The sequence below is a fragment of the Tachyglossus aculeatus genome, chromosome X1 (genome assembly GCF_015852505.1).
Source record: "Tachyglossus aculeatus isolate mTacAcu1 chromosome X1, mTacAcu1.pri, whole genome shotgun sequence".
NCBI classification, from domain to species: domain Eukaryota; kingdom Metazoa; phylum Chordata; class Mammalia; order Monotremata; family Tachyglossidae; genus Tachyglossus; species Tachyglossus aculeatus.
The window spans coordinates 123,640,289-123,663,361 of record NC_052101.1 but is presented as its reverse complement, the minus strand read 5'-3'; the positions used below and the strand labels follow the sequence as shown (position 1 = coordinate 123,663,361).

Genomic DNA, 23,073 nt, shown 5'->3' with positions numbered 1-23,073 from the left:
CGGGCCCCTCAAGTTGCCCGGCCACATTCTGAACCGCCGAGGGTGGAGAGCGGCCGCGCATGTGCGGGGGAGCGCGGAGTCGAGTTGAGGACTGGCAACGGGGTGGGGGAGGGGGGGAGCCGAAGGGCGGCGCGCGGCCCGGCTCGCGCATCCCGAACGTTCGCCAACTCGGTGGAAGCGGCCGCGCACGGAGGTTGGTTCGAACCCAGAACTTTGAGGAGAGGCGCGCAGAGAAAGGGGTTCGGACCGGATGGGCAGCGATCGTTGTACCTGACGACCCAAAGCGGTGGGGCGCCCCTCCCCCCTCACAACTCCCCTCACAACTCCCCTCACACACACCGTCCGCGGATGTTTCTGCTCTCCCTCCCGGCCTTATGGCGGTAGCGAACTTTACGGAGCCCAGCTACGCGCCGCGGCTGTACTCGGGCCAGAAAATTGTCGGGGATCGGAGGTCTCCCGTGCACCGCCGGGGCTGGCAAACTCGTCTCTCCCGGCGGGGGGGGGGTTGAGGCCGGCGGCGGCAGGACTCGGGTTGGGAGAGTGAGGCGGCCGGCGCCGCTTCTCGCCTTCCTCCCCGCGGGCGCGCTTCGGGCTCCCTCAGGATCCTCACTCTCCCGGGATCTCGACTCCCTCAGGATCCCAATTCTCTCGAGATCCCGACACCCCCCCCCCACCCCCCCGGGATCCCGACTCTCTCAGAATCCCGACTCCCTCAGGATCCTGACTCTCTCGGGATTCCGACCCCCTCGGAATTCCGACCCCCCCGGGATCCCGACTCTCTCAGGATCCCGACACCCCCCCCCCCGGGATCCCGACTCTCTCAGGATCCCGACTCCCTCAGGATCCTGACTCTCTCGGGATCCCGACTCCCTCAGGATCCTGACTCTGTCGGGATCCCGACCCCCCCGGGATCCCTACTCCCTCAGGATCCCGGCTCCCACGGAATCCCGACACCCCCCCACCCGGGATCCCGACTCTCTCAGGATCCCGACTCCCTCAGGATCCCGACTCCCTTGGGATCCCGACCCCCCCGGGATCCCGACTCCCTGAGGATCCCGACTCCCTCAGGATCCCGACGCCAACGGCATCACCCTAGTGGACGCGCGGCGAAAGCAAGCAGGTAGCAAGGGGCCATTGGAACTCGGGAACCACTGAACTTTCTTCCTGCCTTCTGCCCTCTTCCCTGCCATCTCCCGTCCTCTATCAACAGTGCTTTGCACATAGTAAGCGTTTAATAAATACCATTATTATTATTATTATCTCTCCCCCCCCCCGGGGGGGTGGGGGGGGCTTTTGGACGAGGAAGAGGATGTTGCAGGAGTGGGTGGCCCGGGACAGAATTTAGCCCTTGGGGATCACCGACTTTTCCAAACTGGTTGTGAGGGAAGGCAACATTGCATCAGAAACAGAATGAGTGCCCGGTGCCCCGCTTCCCTGGCTGATTGCCCTCAAGGCCCCTCAACTGGCCGGAGAAGTTTCTATCTTGGTGACATCTGAGTCCGCTAGGTCTCTCCAGGGCAGCCGCTATGAGGAAATGAGAATGTAGCGACCCTTTAGCAGAGTGGCTTTAAGTATTGATTCTGTGCCCTTGGGTGGCTTTTCAACCAACATGGCTGAGGGAAGTTTTGCCGCTGGACAAAAAGAAATAGACGCCTCTCCAAAGGTGCACTTCGTCGGTAGCTTCTGGGTTTAGTGAGCCCTGGGCCTACATCACATCGTTCAAGAGTACCTGGCCACAGGCTTCAACTAGCTTACCTGCCTGCAAGGGAGAATACCACTTCCATTGCCTAATAGGTGGAGGTGGACACCCTACCTAGACTTGGGGTGCCCGCATTCTGCTCTCCAGCCAACCTGCTGGATGTAAAAATTCTGCCCTAGGAAAGAGAACCCAGCAGGCTGTTGCATCCGCTTGAAGGTCCCTGAGATTAGGTAGTGGCAAACTGGACCTCGAGTTTGGGGGAAGAAATCTACAGCTGCCAGCCAATGGCCATGTTGCTCAGTTAAACAATCTCCGAAAACCCCAATGGAGATCAACTCTCCAGAAGCCCTCCAGGAAGGCAGCAAGGGGCACCACCCATTTGGCCTCCAATATGTTGAGGTGGCTCTTGGGGTAGACTTATTCAAGAGTATCTGTTGTGCGCCCACTTTGGGCAGAGCACTGTACCTTCCTTCAAGGAGCTTACAGTCTAATAAGGGAGATAGTCACCAAGTAGTGAAAGGAAGAATAGAATGGAAAGATGAATAGATAAATGACAGTGTGGCCTACTGGATAGACCTGGGTTCTAATCCCGGATCTGCCATTTATCTTCCTTGTGACCTTGGGTAAGCCACTTCACTTCTCCGTGCCTCAGTTACCTCATCTGTAAACCGAGAATTAAGACTGTGAGCCTCATGTGGGACATGGATTGTAGCTTGTATCTACCCCAGCATTTAGTAGTACAGTGCCTGGCACATAGTAAGCACTTAACAAATACCACAAAAAAATAGGTGAACAAATAAGTGCTTAGATTGTACAGAATGGAAATTGATACATAGAAAAGTACTTCTGGTGTCTTGAGGGTGCCTGAGTGCTGAGGTGGTGGTGGAGGAGGAGGAGGAGGAGGAAATGAATCAGGGAAAAACTCCTGGAGCAAGTGGGCTTTCCAGAGAGCGTTGAAAATAAGGAGAGCTGTAGCCTGGTGGATGTACAGTGGGGGAAGGCCTGCGAACTGAGGTCTGTCATTACACTCGCTACCCGGATATGTTTTTTAGGCTAGAAGCAGCATGGAGGGGTGGATAGCATATGGGCCTGGAAGTTAAAAGGCCATGGGTTCTAATCCCAGCTCTGCCACTTGTCTGCTGTGTGACCTTGGGCAAGTGTGTCACTTGACTTCTCTGTGCCTCAGTTCCCTCATCTGTAAAATCGGGATTGAGACCCTGAACCCCACGTGGGACAGGGAGGGTGTCCAACCAGATTTGCTTGTATCCACCCCAGCGCTTAGTACAGTGCCTGGCACATAGTAAGCACTTAGCAAATACCACAATTATTGTTATTATAGTGTTGCTGCCAGCATGGCAGCTGTTTTACTCCTCAAATTACCCTGCCTCAACACCCCCATGGTCCTCCACGTTATCAAGCTGTCCCACAGTAGCACAACCCCCCCTTCCACCCCCTAGAGACCAGTAGTGCCTCCTGACACACCAGGCCCTACTGGGAAACCTCAGCTCTCTTCCCATTGGCCTGGATGCTCCCTTTGAGGGCATTTAGAGTGGTATTTGTTAAGTGCTGACTGTGTGCCAGGCATTATACTAAGCACTGGAGTGGATACAAGCAAATTGGGTTGAACACAGTCCCTGTCCTACATGGGGGTCACAGTTTTAATCCCCATTTTACAGATCAGGTAACTGAGGCACAGAGAAGTTAAGAGACTTACCCAGACTCTCACAGCAGACAAGTCGCAGAGCCAGGGTCTTAATTGTCGGTAGAGTACACCTAATTGTGTGGCTTTATTACCAGGGAGAAGGGGTTTGTGGCTCTCTTGCCTCTCCAAGGCCCACGGCAGGGAGTGATGACCAAAGTTCTCCCTGGGCCCGGCTTGGCCTCCTCTCCTTCCTCCCCGAGACCCTTCCCTCTGGCATCAGAGGCTTTGTGTCTCAAGTAGGCTGGGGCGCCACAATGCCCTGGGCTCTGATTGGGGCAGGTGCCAGGCCTCAGGCCTCCAGTCTGGGCAGACATGGCTTTGGTATATGAGATATGAGATTCTTTTCTCTGGCACAATTTCCCACCACACAGTCTCTAAGTCCCGACAGCTCAGTCCCTCTGCAACTAAGAGGGCATCTCCTCCCTAAGGAGGTCCCGGCCAGCTGTGGAATCAACCTCTAGACTTGCAGCGAGTTACAAAACCTCTTTCCTGCAGGGCTCCCTTCAGGCTGACGGCAGACCCAGTGTCTGATCGGGGTCTGTTTCATTCATTCATTCATTCATTCATTCAATCATATTTATTGAGTGCTTACTGTGTGCAGAGCACTGTACTAAGCGCTTGGGAAGTACAAGTTTCCTCCCGCAGGTCTCAGTGGGGAGGCAGAGCCTGTGGTCATGCCAAACGTGACCCCAGCCTGTGCTCCGGGCAGTCCAGCCTGCAGACTGCAGCAGATACTAGCACTCTGCATGAAGTGTCGGGGCTTCCCCTCCTCTTTACAGCCGATCTCCTCCCCAGGGAGCCGGGCACCTCACCCCCCTGCCAAACAAGGCCCAGAAAGCCCCGCCGCCCCTGCCTCTGAGTTTACTTCTGAGTCTCGTGCTGGGGGGTAGGGGGAACTACCCACTTCTCTGGCAAGGCCCACCTTGCATCCTTGGGCCAGTGGGCGAGGGGACTGGGCACCAAGAGAGCTGGCTTCAGCTTCCGGCTCCGGGTCGCTCTGGGAGACCAAGTCCAGTGTGGCCAGCAAGAGAGGCAGGAAACTCCCATTTGTATCAAGTAGCCTTCCTCGACAGTCAGTAGCCTGGGTGGGCTGGTGACATCAATCATCCCTCTTGGTTCTTGAGTTCAGGCCTGCCCAAGCAAAATCATCTTTCAGATGGCTGCCAAGCTCAGTGTTTCAGTTCCTTGGCCATTGACAGGGCCAGCCTCGGGCCTGCTGAGACAGAGCCAGCATAAATGAGGAGAGCCCGTGAGCGGATCCCCTCCGGGACCAGCCGTACTCCCAGAGCGCTTGGCTTTTGGTCAGCTTCTTCAAACCCTATTCCACGTCCTCAAGGATTAGTGCTCTCGATCCCTGGGAGGATGAGGATGATAATAAGCCCTCAATGAATACCATTGATTGATTGATTGAGCCCCCCCCACTGGGTGCCATGTGCTGCCCTAAGCGCTTGGGAGAGCACCACAGAAACCCGAGACATGTTCCCTGCCCATGGGGTGCTTATGCCATAATGGGGGAGACAGACCTAAAAGTGTTTACAGATGAATGGTAGACTGTCCAGCTGGTTCTGCTTCTGTACGCCACTATGGTTTGGTTTCTCTTGCTGCAGGTGCTTCCATGGGCTCTGCTGACCAGAGCTTCAACCTGGCTGAGATCCTGTCCCTGAACTATGGGATTCCAGAGAAGTGGAAGGAAGTGGCAGGTGATGCCCTTGGCCAAGAGCCCTCACTGCAGGAGCTGGTAAAGAACTCGAGCCCCCGTGAAGTACCCACCAGGACCCATCTGAGGGCCCTCCAGATTGAGTTGGGAAGGGATGGGGGCGGGGCTCAGCCGGGGGTTCCCACAGTCACTCCAGGACTGGGAATGAGATCAGAAGGTTCCTCTCTCCCAGGGAGACCCAGCATGTCCAAAAACCTTTTCCCCCTCAGTGGCTGCAGAGAGCCTGAGTAGAGCCATTCCTGAGTCAGACCCAGCGTTCTGACTCCATGGCATGGCAGTGGAATGCTTGGAGGAACCGTGGGCTGGTTGCCATCCTGGACATCCACCTTTGGGGTTGGGGGTGGACCATCCCACACTTCTGACTTTCCCTCTAGTAACCAATGTGGCTTAGGAGAAAGAACAATTGTCTGGGAGCCAGAGACCTGGGTTGTAATGCCAGCCCAGCCACTGGCCTCTGGGCAAGTCACATTACTTCTCTGGTCCTCAGTTTCCACATGTGCAAAAAGGGAATTAAATCCCTGTTCACCCTTCCTCTTAGGCTTTGAACCCCATACGGGACTGGGACTGTGTCCGACCTGATTTTCTGGTATCTTCCCCCGTGCCAGCAAGCACTTAAATGCTCTTATTGTTGGTGTATTATTATCCCAGTATGTCCTGTTAATCCATGAGTTTATCCAGACCCTTCCTGACCCTGTTGATATTTTTGCACTGTAAAACACCCTGTGAGAATGGACCCCACCCGCTCAGTGCATAAGGGGCTCCATTTTTGCCAGCATTGGTCAGGGTTAGAGGGCAAGGATCAGGAGAGCCCAGAGCCTGTGTTGGAAGAGCTTTGGCTTTAGGATCTTGTGCCTATACTGAAGTCACTTGACGCCATCAGAGAGGAAGCTCCCTGTTCGGCCAGCCTGTACCCAGCCAGCACTGTGCTTTTTGTCATGGGGAGAAACTGGAACAACAAAATCCAGTCCCTGTCCCCAAGGAGCTGATGGTCTAATGGGGGAGATGGGACAGCATAGCTCCATCCCACCTACCTAGAAGTAGGGGTAGAAGATAAGTAGCTCAGAGGACCAATAATTCCTCCTCCCAAATTTGCACCCAAACAGAAGTGATAGTCTGCCTGCAGAGAGCAGGTACTAGAAAGCAAAAGCTAAGCTGTACATCCTCTGGGATTCCTCTGGGATCGGGAGTAATGGGCAGGAGCCCTGTGGCTCCAGGTCCCTCACTGTGGGGCAAGGTAGGACCCAGAAAGTTCTGACCCCTGTAGTGCAGATCCTGATAATAATATTAATGATAATTGGGGTATTTGCTATTGTACTATACTCTCACAAGCACTTAAAACAGTCGTCCCCCTCTCCATCCCCCCCCATCTTACCTCCTTCCCTTCCCCACAGCACCTGTATATATGTATATATGTTTGTACATATTTATTACTCTATTTATTTTACTTGTAAATATATCTATTTATTTTATTTTGTTAGTATGTTTGGTTTTGCTCTCTGTCTCCCCCTTTTAGACTGTGAGCCCGCTGTTGGGTAGGGACTGTCTCTATATGTTGCCAACTTGTACTTCCCAAGCGCTTAGTACAGTGCTGTGCACACAGTAAGCGCTCAATAAATACGATTGATTGATTGATATTTGCTAAGCACTTACTATGTGCCAAGCATTGTTCTAAGCACCAGGGGAGGTGCAAGGTAATCGGGTTGGACACAGTCCCCGTCCCACATGGGGCTCACGGTCTTGAGCTGTGAGCCCTCTTTTACAGATGAGAGAACTGAGGCCCAGAGAAGTGAAGTGACATGCCCAAAGTCACAGAGCAGATATGTGACAGAGCTGGGATTAGAACTCACATCCTCTGATCGATTACTTCTAGACTGCGAGCTCACTGTTGGGTAGGGACCGTCTCTATATGTTGCCAACTTGTACTTCCCAAGTGCTTCGTACAGTGCTCTGCACACAGTAAGCGCTCAATAAATACGATTGAATGAATGAATGGATAACTCCCAGGCCCCGGTTCTTACCGCTAGCTCCCGTTGTCGGAGCAGCAGAGGGTTTGGTTCAGCTGCCCTGCCGGGGCCTTGGGCCAGCACCGATGAAGCCCCAGGATGAGGTCTTGGTTCTGGATTCACCCCGGAGACTCGTTGGGCCCCAGAGCCCCAGATTTCCCCCTCAACAGGGCGGTGGCTGGTCTCTGGCATGAGGTCCCATCCTGACTATGCCGTGTCCTCCTCATCCCAACTCCCTGTCCTGCCCTCCCTGCCCCGGCTCCGATCCTATTTCAGAACCGGACAGCAAGAGCAGTGATATCATCTCCAGCCTCCCAGACTTGACTCTGGATAAGGTGGGGGGAAGGGGGAGGGGGCCTGAAAGATGTGGCCGGGAGGAGACTGAGAGGCACCCCAGTGAGAAGCAGCGTGGCTGAGAAGCAGCATGGCTCAGTGGAAAGAGCCCAGGCTTTGGAGTCAGAGGTCATGCGTTTGAAGCCCGGCTCCGCCACATGTCTGCTGTGTGACCTTGGGCAAGTCACTTCACTTCTCTGAGCCTCAGTGACCTCATCTGTAAAATGGGGATTAAGACTGTGAGCCCCACGTGGGACAACCTGATCACCTTGTATCCCCCCCCCAGTGCTTAGTACAGTGCCTTGCACATACTAAGTGCTTAACAAATGCCATTATTATTATTACTCCCCTGGGGCTGGCAGAATGTGGTCCATTTCTATGCCAGGGCCCTGCAGAGAGCTGAAGGAGTGGCCCAGTGGGGAGGACCGAGGCCAGGAGGTCCCTGGAACTCTGCAAAAGGCCAAAAGAGGGGTCTGCTGTTTTCCAAGCCTGACATTTAAAGAGAAAATTTGTATTTTGTTTGTTTGTTTTTTACTCTCTTGTTGTTAAAAGGAAAAAACAGTCAAGGATTTGCTTTCTTGGGAAGAGGAGGTGAAGGCACAATCGTCCACCGATGACCTCATCCCATCTGTGACTCCCCACGATGCGCCGGACCTTTTCTGCGACCCAACCGGCTGTAGGTGTCCCAGGCCACCCTCCCCAGGCAGGGCTTTCTGGGGTGGCACCAGGGTGCCACTTTTCCAGTCCTTCTCCCGACCAGGCTGTGTGACTCTGCTCCTCAACGAGGAGTCTGGCCACTGTACCCTCTGTCCAGAGGAGCCAGTCCAGGGCGGGCATCCTTTGTAAGCAGTCTGGCCTGACAGCACTCGTTGATCAGTCAATCAGCCAGTTCAATTGTGTGTATTGAGTACCTACTGTGTGCAGTGCACTGTCCTAAGCACTTGGGAGAGTACAATACAGTATAGAGTTGGTAGGCATGATCCCTGCTCTCAAAGAACTTACAGTCTAGCGAGGGGAACAGACACCAAAGTAAGTTAGAGATAGGGAGAAGCACCAGAGCTTAAAGATCTGGACATAAGGGCTCCCAGAGGGCGTGGAGGGACGGGGGAGTACCCAAGTGTTTAGGTGATGCACAAGTGCTGAAGTGGCAGTAGGGAGTGATTTGGTTGGGAGCCAGGAATTGGTGAGAGATTGGTCAGGTAAGGCCTCCTGGAGGAGATGTGGTTTCAGAAGGGCTTTGAAGATGGGGAGAATGGTGGTGTGCCAGAAGTTAAAGGGGACTGGGTTCCAGGCAAAAGGGAGGGTGTGAGCAAGGAGCCAGCAGTGAGAGAAACGGAAGCGAGGCACAGCAAATAGGTTGGCTTGAGAGGAAAAGAGCAAGTAAACAGATTTAGTGGGAGAGGAGCGAGGATACAAAATAAGGAGGGAGCTGGTTGCCTTGAAGCCCAAGAATGGTCAGGAGTTTCTACTTGATGTAACGAGTGGAGATTTTTGAGGAATGGGGAGACATGTCCAGAAAGACATTTGAGAAAAATGATCCTCCAGACAACAGAGTGAAGTATGGACTGGAGAAGGGAGACACTGGAGTCAGGGAGGCCAGTGAGGAGGCAGATGATGCAGCAGTTGAGATTATTTTAATGTCTGTCTCCCCCTCTACTGTAAGCTCCCTGTAGGCAGGGATTGTGTCTGCGAACTCTGTTTTATTGTACTCTCCCAAGTGCTGAGAACACTGTAAGCACTCAGTAAATACCGTTGATGGATTGAGGTGGGATATGACAGCATAGTGACAGTTTGGATATAGAGGAAGGGGCAGATAGATTCTGGAGATGTTGTGGAGGGAGAACCGACAGGATTTGTTGCTTGACTGACGATAGGGGTTGAAAGACAGAGGTGAATCAAGGACAAAGCCAAGGTAATGGGCTGGAGAGAAGGGGAGGGTGGTGAAGTTTTCAGTACTGCTGAGAAAGATAGGTGGAGGAGAGGATTTGGGAGGGAAGATGAGGAGCTCAGTTTTGAACCAGTTGAGTTTGAGGTACCAGTGGTGGGACTTCCAAGTAGAGAAGCCCCGGAGGCAGGAATTGATGCAAGATTGCAGAGAAGGAGAGGGGTCGGAGCTGGAGATGAAGATTTGGAAGCTGGACCCAGCACTAAGCCTTGAGCGGTAGTGGTAGTAATAGTATTTATTAAGGACTTAATGTGTGCAGGACACTGTACTAAGTTCTGGGAGAGAGTACACAGGTAGGAATCAGACATGGTCCCCATCTCTCGGGAGGGTCACAATCTCAGAGGTTGAGTGGGAAGAATGGAGTGATGAAACATTAAAACAACACAAAATAGGCTCAAGGTCTTGGTGGTGACGGAAGGGGCCGAGAGCGTGGGAGAAGCTTTTATCCCTGGTCAGGCGCACGTGGAGCATGCCGGGAGCAGGGACCCTCGGTGGCAGGAGGGATGGCGGAGGTTGCTGTGGTACTTTTCTTGGCAGCGATGATATTAGAGGGTGGGAGACAGAGGAAGAGCTGGTGAAAGTGACTGAGAAGGAGCAGCCAGAGAGGCAGGAGAAGAACCAGAAAAGGATATTGTCAATGAAGCCAAGGGTAATTGGTGTTTCCAGGAGCAGGGGGTGGTCCAAAGGGTTGAAGGCAGCTGAGAGGTTGAGGAGGATTAGGATGGAGTTGAGGCCATCAGATTTGGCAAGGGGAGGTTGTTGGTGACCTGGGAGAGATCAGTGGAGTGGAAGGGGCAGAAGCCAGTTTGTCAGAGAAAGTTGAAGGAGAGGAAGTGGAGTCAGTGGTAGTATACAACCCAGTGGAGGAATTTGGACCGAATGGTAGGCAGGAGATGGGGCAATAGCTAGATGGTGCAGTGGGGTTGAGAGAGGGTTTTTTAGGATAGGGGCTACGCGGGCGTGTCATCCTCTGGTCCTGATCAGGGTGTGTTGGCCCCCAAATGAAGGCATAGTTGCGCTGTTCTCCTCTCCCAAAAGCCAACTTCCCTGCTGATGAAGACAAAAAGCCTTGCTCTAACTCCTCTGACTGGGAAGAGGACTTGTTTCCCTTCAATGAGAGTAGGAAGGTAAGTGGTGTTGTTCCTCAGGGGTCTTTGCTGGCAGTGGGGAGCAGGAATGGGCGCGAGGTTCCCCCCACATAGCAAGAACTAGAGCCTGGGGCAGGTCCTGGGCCAGTCCAGCCCTTGGTCAAGGCCCCCCTACCCCCTTCCTTCCCTGGAGTTGCACTTTGAGACTCAAAGTCTTTGGCCTGAGCCCAACCATGGGCACCGGGGTGACTGTGGTGTGTGCCCAGATTCTTGCCAGTGGGGAGCCAGGACCCAGGCTGCCCCTGTTTGGGGCTGTGGTCTGAGCCAGTCCCAGGGCCCGGAGCTGTTCTAGGTGACCAGTGGTGGGATCTGAGTAAGCCCCAGGGACGGCAGCAACAGTTGGCGAAGCAATTGCCTTGTCCTAACCCTTTCCTCTCCGGGTGTGGTGGCTTTCAGGAGATCATGATTGGACTTCAGTACCAGGCTGTTGTGCCCCCGCTCCTCTCCAACAAGCAGAGCTATAAAGGTGAGAGGGAAAGAGGGTGGGGCAGCCAGGTCTTAGAAAGTTCCTTTCCTCATTTTCCTCCTCCCAGATGACAGGATTCCAAGATGCCCTGGGTTCTGAAGATTTTGCACAGCTTCTGGATTGTCTGGTGGGGCCTAGTGGACCTAGCAAAAAGAGCCCAGGCCTGGGAGACATGGGACATGAGTTCTCATCCTAACTTTGACACTTGTCTGCTAGGTGAACTTGACCAAGTCCCATCATTTCTCTTGTCCTCAGTTTTCTCATCTATAAAACAGAGATTCAGTACCTTTTCTCCCTCCTCCTTAGGCTGTGAGTCCCTTGTGGGAAAGGGATTGTGTCCAATCTGATGATTTTATATCACCTCCAGTGCTTAGTGCTTGGCAAGCACATAACAAATATCACAGTTATTATGAGGAGGAGTAGAAGTAGCAGCAACAGAGTTTTTTGAGCCCCGAATTGATGCAGTGCACCAAGTACCCCTTAGACAGGGAGCTCCTTTTGGAACACGGACTGTCCAACTTGATTATCTGGTATCTACCCCAGCATTTAGCACAGCGCTTGGTGCAAAGTAGGTTCCTAGGAAATACCACAATTATTATTATTTACTAGGTACTTGGGAAGTACAGAATAACAAAGTGATACATTCCCACAAGGAACGTAGACTGTGACGGAAAAGACAAATAGAAAGATGTTTGCAGCTAGAGAGGTCAAAAGCAATCATTGAGTGCACATATGGACCTGCATACTGAGGAGGCTGTAAATCATTTCGATGTGCCACCATCTCCCCATCCTCCCCACAGCCTATGTGAACGAGGACCAGCTGCTGTGGGACCCCAATGTCCTTCCAGAGTGGAAGGTGGAAGAGTTCCTGTACCGGGCAGAGAAGCAGAGGTGGGAGAAGATGGACGATTTGGGCCTGCCCCTTGGGGTGGTAGTGAAGGACAACGAACAGGTGAGGCTGACGGATCCCCATTCCCCACCTCCTTGTTGGGATTCCAGTGAACGGGATGACCCAGGAGGTCAGGTGAGGTCACCTAGGTCCAGCCCCACCTCTAGGCCTGGCAGGGAGCGGGACAGAACTGCTATGGTGCCGTGGCCCCTACCAGGCCTAGCAGCCCAAGGGTCCCCCTTCCTGCCCCCCTCGCCTTCCCCCCTACACCTCATGACTCTTGCTGGTCCCCGAGGCCCAAGCAGCAGGTGGTTTGTTTTCCCCAGGCCCTGTACGAGCTAGTCAAGTGCAACTTCAACATGGAAGAAGCTCTCCGACGCCTGCAGTTCAACGTGAAGGTCATCCGAGGTGAGAGAGCCTTAGTTTCGGTTCCCTGGGATGGGTGACCCTCTTGCCACCAGCTACGTGGTCTCACTCACACTACTCTCTCTCTCTCTCTCTCTCTCCCACTTCCCCTCTTCCCTCCCCCAACCTGGAGCAGATCAGCTGTGCACCTGGAGCGAGGACGAATGCCAGAATTTTGAACTCGGCTTCAAGGTCTACGGGAAAAACTTCTCTCTCATCCACGCGAACAAGGTAACGAAGGAGTTGATGCATATGGGCATCGTGGTCAGGAGGGGGAAGAGAAACACAGGAGGGTCCCTTCCTGAGAGATGTTTAATGAATGCTTTAAATGGCATTAACTTGGAGTCTAGCCAGTCGGAGAGAAGGATTGGGAGGATATAGGGGAGCCAGGTAGTTAGGGAAGGAGGGCCTGCAGCCATTTTTGAGGCAAGAAGTGGAGAGCGTTGTCTCCACAAGGGCTTCCTGTAGCCAGCCTGGGAGTGGGATAGTAGACTAGTCCCCGAATGATCCCCATACTTTCAGGAAGACACATGGACATGAGACTGGGGGTAGTGGCAATAAAAGGGGTGCAGGGATTTGGAAGGTGCCAGGCAGGGACCCTCAAACCCTACCTGACCTGAAGAGGAAAGAAGTGGAAGACTTTAGGCCCCAGCAGAAGCCAACAGGTGTCTCGGCCCTCCTCAAGTAAATCCAGGGGCTCTTTCTGCTGAGATTTAGGACTGAGAACCCCCAGAGTTCACACAGGGCCAGCTGGAAAGGAACCTGACAGAAACCAGGACTGGCAGGGAAGAGGAACAGGTGCTGGACTTTGGGAAGGACTTACTCAGTGGCTCGGGTTACAGAGGAAGTTGTGGAGCAGCCTTTGAGGAGGCTGGAAAGAGGGAAGTAGGTCTCCAGCAAGACCTAGGGCAGCCTCTGGCGGCTCCCCCCACAACCCTCCCGCCCCCCCACCCGGTTCCTGTAAGTTTTTCTCCCCTCCCTTCTTTTGTCCCTTCCCACCGGCCAAGGTTAGCAAGCCATGCTTTTTAGTATTAACAGTTGGTGGAAACAGAGGACAAGTGACCAGAGAGTTGGTGGCAGAACTGGGATTGTAACTGGATGGGGACCACCACCACCACCACCTTTCTAGTTGGTAACTTGGAGCAGCCTTTATCCCAGGTATCCCAGCTGTCCCAGTGGTGTGCTCTGAGCCTGAAAGATTGCTGGGAGAAATAGCAGGTTCCCATTGTCCCCCAGGGGACACTGGAAACTGAACCCTTGGGTGGTTTGAAAATCTCTAATTACCTGAGTCTCATGTTCCAGTGCCACTCTGCTTCTGCCGGGATCCCCAGTGACTCTAGGGTTGCTCTGACCTGTCCCACCTCCCCAGTTGGCTTCCACCACCCCCAACCCACAGACGCTACCCCCACCCCCCATGGTTCTTCCTCATCCATTCCCCTGAATGTGTGGACGGCCAAGTCTCTTCCCAATCGTATCGCATTCAGTATCTGGTGGCCCGGGCTGGGGGTGTCCACCGACTGGTGGCACTGGAGTCTGGAGGCCGGCGGGTTTGATCAGTGACCCCACTATGTTTAGGTGATCTGGGACTGGCATAGCACAGCCACAATCCCATCGTGGTGAAGTGGGCCGTGGAGGTTCAGAGAGGCTCCAAGAGGCTGAGAGATCTGCCCCAGGTCCCACAGTGACCCAGGGACCTCTTGGCTCCCTGGGGCAGTGTCCTTTCCAGCACTGTCTCAACCTCTGTGAGCATCAGGCAGAAGAGCAGGAGCGGTTGCAGGGAGCCCAGGGGGCCGAGGGCTGCCCTCAGCAGGGTCCATCATCCTTCCCCTTCGCCTTGCTCTCCCCAGCTGCGCACACATTCTGTGGGTGAGTGCGTGAAGTACTACTACGAGTGGAAGAAGTCAAAGCGCTACGAGCACTTCATCCAGCAGTCCCGTTTCAGGAGGAAGAAGTGTGTCCAGTCTGGAGCCATGTGCGTGGGTCACCACTCCCCCAATTCCATTTGCAATGTCACATGTGCATCCAGCCCTCTGCCCCCTGGGTTGCCCCTTGAGGTTGGGGGTGATGGCATTTGGTCCCTTGCTCCCACAGAGCCTTCATGGTGCCCTCTGTGCCCCTGCAGGGATTATGCGGACAACGATCCGGAGGGGGGTGAGGTGGCGCGCTCTGGCTTCAGGTAGAACACTCCACCCATCCCTGCCACCCCCAATTTGTACTTCAGTCAAGACACCCTGGCCCTGGGGAGTTGTAGCCACTGTTGCTGCTGCCACCACCCTGATTCCTCAGGCCTTCTCCCACTCTAACAAATGCCAGGCTGTCAGGGGCCCCCAGGATCGAGTCTCCGCCCCCTCATTCAAAGAGCTGCCATCTGGGTGCCGGAGCCCAAAACTGCCTCTGTCTTCTACTCTCTTTTGTCTTTGCCTGCATGGGGCTTGGAGGGTGGCCTGTGTGAGCGGTGGGGTGGGTAGCGGCAACAAAGCTGTGTGCCGGACTTCGCCTCCCCCTGAACCGAGTCTCTCTGATTCCACAGATCCCCTCAGCGTGGATCACTTGAGCGTCGAAGTGGGCCAGAGCTCTAAGTGCAGCAGCACGCCTTCCGAGACGGGGAGTGCTGAGGACTCAGCACACCCAACCCAGCCCAGCTCTTCCCCAACCCTGATGGACCAGCTTGCAGCCAACTCCGGCGAGCACTTGGCTGGGACTTTGCCCTCCCGGGGGCTCTGCCCAGAGAGGCTGGTTCCCAGCCACGTGGCTCTGACAGAGATGCCGAGGGGGCCGTGACCCTGTCCATCAGAAATTTTGGATGCATCAGCATTGGGGATGTAAATAGTTTCCTGACACAGTGAGTGTCTCCTGAGTGTCCATCCTTCTGTCCTTTCCTTTCTGTGGCCCGGGCTCCTCTTCCGGACTTTAGAAGATAGCTTTGTGGCTCCTCAGCTCAGCAGGAGGGGAGGGGCAGCATATTTGGTGGGGGTGGAGGTCAGGGGGATTGTGTGGTTGGAAACCAATGTAATCTCTCTCTATCTCTCTCTCTCTCTCTCTCCCCCCTCTCCCTCACCCTCTTCCTCTCCCTCTTCCTCTCCCTCCCCCCCCCCCCTTTCTCCCCCTCCCCCAACAACTTTAATGTGATGATCTGTTGATTTGTGAGTCTGGGGGCAGACCGAACCTGTCACTGGCGATTTACTGTAACTGTGCCAGACCTGCCATCATCCCCAGCCCCCAGTCTATGTACAGGGACCACCAAACCCTTCTCCATTGCCCTGACTTGTCTCTCCCCTCTCCATTCTCCTGGCGCCAAGACCCCTGGAGCACTGGCTTCAGGCTCTAAGAGAAGGGAAAGGGGAAATACAAAGCTGGGATTTGCTAGAAAACCAGGCCCATGCTTCCCACAGAGACACCCAGCTCAGGCTGGGGGCAGGAAGTCCTCAGCACCCAGTGGACAGGGGAAGATGGAGTCAGAGTAGGGATTGAGCAGTCCCTAACCCAGGGGCAGCTTCAGCTTTTTCATCCTTTTTTACCCTTTGTTCCCCAGGACTAACAGGACTGGCTTGCAGTGGTGGTGGTTGGTTGGGGTTGGGCAGGGCCAAACTCAGTGCCTCAGCCTGTCCCTTCCCCCTCCTCCCCTCCCCCTCCTTAGCCACTCCCTTCGAGCAAGGGCAAACAGCACTTTACACTGTCCTGTGGCCCACACAGTGGGCCCAACCAGTGCCCAGCTACCGTCTTCCCACTCTGGGCCTCAACCCAGGGCCCAAGCCCTCCCCCCTCCCCCCCCAGATTGCAAAAAAAATTCCCATATGGCTGGATCCAAGAAAGGGAATTGGTTGACCAAAGGTTGAGGGGCAACAACTCCTCTCACAGCTTTGAGATGGAGAGCTCCAGGGAGGATTGGCTTCCCGCACCACCAACGGTGTCTAGAGTGGCCCCCCAAGCACCTGACTTTCCACAGAAAAGTGGCCACCAGTTTAGAAAGGTAGGCTGGGGGCCGGGAGTTAGGGGTGAACTATCCCCTTCTCCTTATCCCTAGCAGGGGCCAAACAGCATTGTAGCTGCCGCCCCTTTTGAACTCTGCCTTTCCTTTTTGTTGGAACTCCTCAGTAATGTGATTTGGGTTTCTGTTTTAGGGTTATTTATATTCTTGTTTACAGATGGGAGAGGGGTACTAATGGGGCATGCGGGGGGGGCGGTTCCCCCAGGCCCACCTCTGTCCCCTCCCCCAGGGCAACCACACTGTGAAGTGAGAGGCCTGCCCTAAGTTCCCCTCACCATTATTTATTAATTAAAGTTGATTTGAAACAAGATGGGCATCCTGTCGTGGATATGGTGGAGTTTTCACTCGGAGAACCGGCCGTCGACTCTACTCCCACATCCAACTGGGGACTGCCTGGCTTCCCTCTTTTAGGTCAACTGAGGGAGGCCCCGGAGCTTCTGGGGTGAAGAGCAAACTTCCTTGGGGGGCTTCAGCCCAGGGTTCTGCTGCTTCTGGGTGGTTTGAGTGCAGGCGAAGCCGTGCACTTTCTCCAAACGAGCCCTGGAGGCCCTGCCTCCAAGGGCTGCTGGCCTCCACTCAGCTCCGTGTGTCCTCTGCCCTACCCACCTGTTCAGGGGGGATTGAGGAGATAGAGGATCCAGTCTCCCTCCTTAGGGTGGAGGGATAAAGCCCAGAAGGAAATGTACAGAGGGCTCACACTCGAGGGATGGATGGGTTGTCTCAGGAAGAGGCCGCTGACCAGTTTTCCCATGTCGGCATAGGGCCCAATGAAAGAAACTGCAGTGAGAGGGATCATTCAATCAATCGTATTTATTGAGTGTTTACTGTGTGCAGAGCACTGTACTAAGCACCTGGGAGAGTAAAATATAACAGAGTTAGTAGACTTGTTTCTTGCCCACAAGAAGCTTAACAGTCTACAGGGGGAACCAGACAGTGAAATAAATACATTATGGATAACAATCAAACAGTCAGTCGTATTTTTTGAGCGCTTATGGTGTGCAGAACACTGCACTAAGCACTTGGGAGAGTCCAATATAACAGACATATTCCTAGCCCGCAACAAGGGTATGGATATAAGTGCTGCAGACCTGAGGGTGGGGTGAATAAAGGATAGAAATCCAAGTGCAAAGGGTGATGCAGAAAGGAAGAGAGAGTAGAAGAAATGAAGGCCTAGTTAGGAAGGGCCTCTTGTGATTTTAATAAGGCTTTGAAGGTGGGGGGCGGGGGGGGGGGGTGGTGGTTTGTCAGATGTGAGGAAGGAGGAAGTTCCAAGCCAGAGGGCAGACATGGGTGAGGAATTGACAGTGAGATAGGCAAGATCGAGATAACAGTGAGTAGGTTGGCATTAGGAGCAAAGGTAGGAAATCAATGAGGTAAGATGGGAGGGGGCAAGGTGATTGAGTGTTTTTAAAGCCAATGGTAAGGAGTTCCTGTTTGATGAGGTGGACGGGCAACTACTGGAGGATCTTGAGTAGGGAAATATGGACTGAATGGTTCAGTAGAAAAATGATCTGGAAAGCAAAGTGAAGTATGGACTGGAGTGAGGAGAGACAGAAAATGGATACAGTAGTCACAGCGGGATTAACATGGTAGCAATTTGACTGGAGAGGAAAGGGAGGATTTTAGCAAGGTTGTGAAGGTAGAACCAACAAGATTTGATGACTGAGTATGGGGGTTGAATGAGAGGTGATGAGGATAATGCTAAAGATACAGGCTTGTGAGACAGGGAGGATGGTGGTGCTGTCTGCAGTGGTGGGAAAGTTGGAGAGCACAGGGTTTGGGTGGGAATATGAGGAGTTCTGTTGTGGATGTCATGTTTAAGGTGTCAGTGGGACATCCAAGTAGAGATGTCCTGAAGGCAGGAGGAAATAGAACATTGCAGAAAAAGAGAAAGATCAGGGCTGGAGATGTAGATTTGGGAATCTTCCTGATTTCGTGGTGTGAGCAATTGAATCATGGGATGGGAGCCGAAAGAGGCCAAGGACTCTCCAACTCTGGAAATCCTAGGAAAAAAGAGCAGATGATTGCTCTTCTAGAAGTGTGTATGGAGGCAGGGGTGTGGGTCAGTGGGCAACCTCTTGGGAGACCTCCCTGCTCCAGCCTGGAAGCCTCTGTGGCTTACTGGGCTGCGTTTGGAAAAGCCAGGCTTCTTCAGTCTCCTCCTCCTGCTTGTGATTGGCCAGAGCTCTCCTCCTCTCTCCAGAGCCACTCCCCACCAGTCTACGAAGCAAGAAGCCCCCACTCAGCGCCCCCAAGTTGGAGCACAGCTGCAGGGAGAGAACGGGGAGATCTGAATTCAGGTAGGACCAAGATGATTTTCAGCTGGCCCCTGGACTTGGAAGGAAAGGATGGGGTGTAGAGCCTGGAACCCAGAGGCCCCCCAGGAATGCTACTGATTGAAGTTGGGAGAGGGGCTGGGAGAAAAGTGAAGTGAGGCAGGAGGGTGGGAGTAGGGGAAGGCGAATGGGAATACGATGGACCTGGATGTAAGAGAGATTCAGTGTCCAGGGGAAGGAAAATTACCTTAGTGCTTTCCCTCAATGGAGGATTCATCATCAGAGAAGTCTAAGGACTCACCTGTCATCCCCTTCTGTGATCCTGCAGCCCTGGGAACAGACTGGGGTTGCTATTTCCTCTTTTTGAAGATGGGGGACTCTCTAGTGGCAAAGTGAGGGGGTAGGAGACAGGGCTTAACTTGCGCTGTGAGAAATCCAAGTGTTCAAAATCCCAATCCACAATGCACTCTGTGTCTGCTGCTGGAGCCCAGGTCAATAGAGAGTGGAAGCAACCACAGTCAGAAAGCCGGAGATGAGCCAGCTGACAGAGCAGAGATTAAATGAATGAGGATGTGTGAGAAATCTGGAAGAAAAGAGTGGAGAAGTGGAGGAAGGGATCTTGTGAGATCTCAACAGGGGATTGGGTGAGTGATGGCGAAGGGAGATTTGCTGAAAGCGACAAGGATCTGAGAGAGATCAGAAGGGACTATGAAGAGTCACAGAGGCTTGGGGTGGGGCTGAAGAGAGATACAGAGGTCAGGTGAACTGAGTAGAGACACAGGTCGGGCGGCTGAAGAGAGACGGGCTTGAGAGGACTGAGGAGATAAACAGAGGTCGGGGTGGGGTGCTAAGAGAAGATACAGTGTCTGGAGGGGGCTGACAAGAGACACAGAGGTTGAAGTGGGGTGGGAATGACAAGAGACAGAGTCTGGAGGGGACTAAGGAGAGACACAGGTCACAGGTGGCTGAGGAGAGACACAGAATCCAGAGGAAGCTGAGGAGCAACAGAGGTCAGAGGGGGCTGAAAGGAATCCCAGAGGCTAGAGGGGGCCAGAAAGGGCTGAGGAGATGTCAGAGGGGGCTGAGGAGAGACAAACCCCAGGGAAGGCTGGGGAGAGACACAGGCTGAAGGAAGCTATAAAGATAAGCAGCATGGCCCAGCAGAAAGAGCACAGGCCTGGGAATCAGAGGATCTGGGTTCCAATCTTGGCTCCACCACTTGTATGCTCTGTGACCTTGGGCAAGTCACTTAACTTCTCTGTGCCTCAGTTCCCTCATTAGCAAAATGGGGATTCAATACCAGTTCTCCCTCCTACTGTGAGCCCCATGTGTGACCTGATTATCTTATGTCTACCCCAATGCTTAGTACAGGACTTGACACATAGAAAGCTCTTAACGAATACCACAATTATTATTAGAAACAGAGGCTGGAGGGAGCTGATGAGAGGTGCAGTGATCAAGGGAGGGGGACTGAGGAATGACATGGAGGCTGGGGGTGGGTGCTAGGGAAAGACACAGAGACCCAGGAGGTGCAGAGGAGAGATACAGAGGCCGGAGGGGAGGTTGAAGAGAAACATGGAGTCTGGAGGGGGTTGAGGAGAGACACAGACTGGGAGAAGCTGAGGAGAGGCACAAGCTGGAGGGGGCTGAGGAGAGACATGGATGCTGGAACGGGCAGAGAAGATAAATGCGAATGAATGGATGAATGAATGAATGAATGAATAAGAGACAGGCAGCTGAAGAGGAGGCTAAAGACAGACACAAAGACAAGAGAGACACAGCCATCAAGGGGACTGAGGAGAGGTACCGGACAGGGTTCTAAGGAGAGACACAGGACAAGGGGGCTGAGGAGAAACACAGAGGCCCGAGGGAGCAGAGGAGAGGCACAGAGGCTGGAGGGGCAGAGGAGAGATACAGAGACTGGAGGGGGCTGAGGGGCTACACATAGATCAGGGGAGGAGAGAGGGGAAGAGGAGCGACATGGAGGCTGGGGGCGGGTGCTGTGGAGAGACACAAAGGCTGGGGAGGGCTGAGGAGAGACACAAAGACTGGAGGGGGCTGAGGAGAAGCACAGATGGAGGAGGGGGCTGAGGACAAATACAGGCCAGAGGGGAGGCTAAGGAGAGACATGGAGGGAGGAGGGGCTTGTGGAGAGAAACGGAGTCCAGCGAGGGCTGAGGAGAGACACAGACTGGAGGGAGTTGAGGGAAGACACAGAGGCCACAGGGGGCTGAGGAGAGAGATAGAGACCAGAGGGGACTGAGGTGAGACATGAAGGTTGGTTGGGTCTGAGGAGAGTCATAGAGCCCAGAGAGGACTAAGGAGAGACACAGACTGGAGAGAGCTGAGGAGAAACACAGAGGCCGGAGTGGGCTGAGGAGAGACACGAAGTCACAAGAGGGCTGAGGAGAGACACAGAGGCCAGAGAGGACTGAGGAGAAACATGGGCTGTAGACAACTGAGAAGAGACACAGAGACCACAGGGGGCTAAGGAGTGACATAGAGACCAACGGTGGCTGAGGAGAAACACAGAGGCCGAATGGAGCTGAGGAAAGACACAGAGGCTGAAGGGAACTGTATAGGGACACAGCTGCTGGGGAAGGGGCATGGGCACTGAGGAGAGACACAGAATCCCCTGAGTGGGGAGTTGAGGAGAGACATGGAAGCCTGGGGTGGGAGATGCGGGGAGACTGAGAGACACAGGGACCAAGAGGCTGTGGCCCCAGCCACCCCCCATGATGCCCCTTGTCCAGTATGCCCATGCCAAAGAGCCATCTGGGCATAAGCACCCTGTTCAGGTCTCTGCCAAGTGGTTCCTCTCAGGGAAGTGCCTGTCCTTCGTGGCACTAGAACCAGGTGAGTACCAACTGGGCAGAGGTCCTACAAGAGTCCAGAGACTAACATTGCATGGGGAAAGGACTCCCTTGGGGGGACTGAGCTGAGAAACAAGCAGCATTGACCTCTGTGGAGATACCATTTCTGGTGTCTGCAGGACCCTCCTACCAAGCCATTGGCAACCCCTACACCTCTTTGTCCACCCCCACAGGGATGAAACAAAAAGCAGATCTAAGCAGTAGGATAACAGTCCCTCCTGGAACATCATGAGCCTGGGGGGGCCTTAGGTTGCCAATACTACCTTCTTACAAGGTTCTCCCCCAGTACTGTCATATTGCCACGCTGTTGTCCTGAGACAAAAGCCATCCTGAGATGGTGACTCTTTAAAAAAAAATAGTTAACTTGTTATTTTGTATGCTGTTTTGCATACCAATTGCATGTTGAATGCTATTGTGAATGTCACTGTTGAAGATGCCAGAAATCTGCCCCAGAGTTTCGCAGCCCCTGGGTCTCTCCAAAGACAGTTCAGGTTGATGTATGCCTCCCAGGTGGCCTCATTCCTAGCTGCAGGGGATGGAGGGCTCTCCTTACTATCCCGGCTGGGGTTCCCAAGACAGGAGTGGCATTGGCCATGCCAACAGGTTGGGTCTCTGACTGGGTCAGACCAGATGGAACGGTTTGCCTCTCTGCCCCCCACCCTCCCCACTGATGATAAACAAGCAGGAGATAAATGAGTCACAGCCTCAGCTCCCCTAGGCCAGGGAATAGGCTGAGGCTTGTCCCTCACCCCAAAATATCTCTCACCCGTTGGGGGTGGAGAGGGGCACTGGTACCTGGGATAAGCTGACCAAGCCCCTACCAGGTGGGAGATGTCCAGGGTTTTGGCGGAGAGGACTCCAGCCAGCTCCCCTAGGCACCCACAGTCTCAAAGGCATGGAGAGAGGGGTGGCCAGCAGTCCTGCCAGATCCCCCGCCAACCCTCCTCCCAGGCAGATGTTGGTACTCAACTGCACATCTATTCCAGCTGGGGCCTGCACACCCCTCCCACCCCACTCCAGATGTGCAAGGTTCTGGGGACCGGCACCCCTCCCAGTAGTCCTTCCATCCATCCAGGGCCCTTGAGCCAGGGAATGTCCTGGCAGTCGGGCCCGGCAGTTGGGTGAGAACGGAAGGCTGGTTCTCTGGCTCCTTCAGTGCACCACCCCTTCTGCCTTTAGGTCCCTGGGCCCTGCTGGGATCCCCAGGATGGTTGGAGCGGCCCAGATGAGAGTGGGGCTCTGGCTGAGGCTGATGCTGTGCTCTGGCTGGAGTCTGTTCCTCCACAGCCTTGAGGCAGGTAAGCTGCAGGGGAGGCGGTGGGGGGGCAGGGGGGGCCATGGAACAGGGAGATTTGTTGGGGAATCTCCAAGTAGTGGGTGGGAAGGGTCAGTGCCAGGGCTTGGAGCTTTCAACTTGGGGAAAGAAGAACATGAGCAGGACTCAGCCCAGGATCTAGCCTCAATACTGCAGGCTAAGTGCTAGTTGGATGGCAGAGGGATCTAGCCCCAAACTCCCCATTTTCCTGCCCTCCCCCCACCAGGCCATTTTGTTGGTTGATTTACATCCAAGTCTTATTAAAATCACATCTTTCCCAAGATGCCTTCCTCAACTGAGCCCTCATTCCCTCT

General features: G+C 54.1%; 1 protein-coding gene across 3 annotated transcripts; it reads left to right on the top strand.

Moving 5' to 3' along the window:
• Positions 1-192: 192 nt before the first annotated feature.
• Positions 193-15,328, top strand: MIER2 (MIER family member 2). Of its 3 annotated transcripts, none has more exons than XM_038772873.1 (11): positions 193-286; positions 5,009-5,139; positions 8,007-8,130; positions 10,438-10,526; positions 10,944-11,013; positions 11,814-11,965; positions 12,229-12,310; positions 12,444-12,538; positions 14,155-14,279; positions 14,430-14,483; positions 14,838-15,328. In XM_038772873.1, the coding sequence occupies exons 2-11, from the start codon at positions 5,017-5,019 to the stop codon at positions 14,884-14,886; spliced, it is 963 nt and encodes a 320-aa protein (XP_038628801.1). In that variant the 5' UTR covers positions 193-286; positions 5,009-5,016; the 3' UTR covers positions 14,887-15,328. The 3 variants fall into 3 exon arrangements, with proteins under 3 accessions (XP_038628801.1, XP_038628803.1, XP_038628802.1); XM_038772874.1 differs by lacking the exon at positions 193-286 and adding an exon at positions 886-1,223; XM_038772875.1 differs by lacking the exon at positions 14,430-14,483 and having other exon boundaries at positions 14,838-15,326.
• The last annotated feature ends 7,745 nt before the right edge of the window (positions 15,329-23,073 follow it).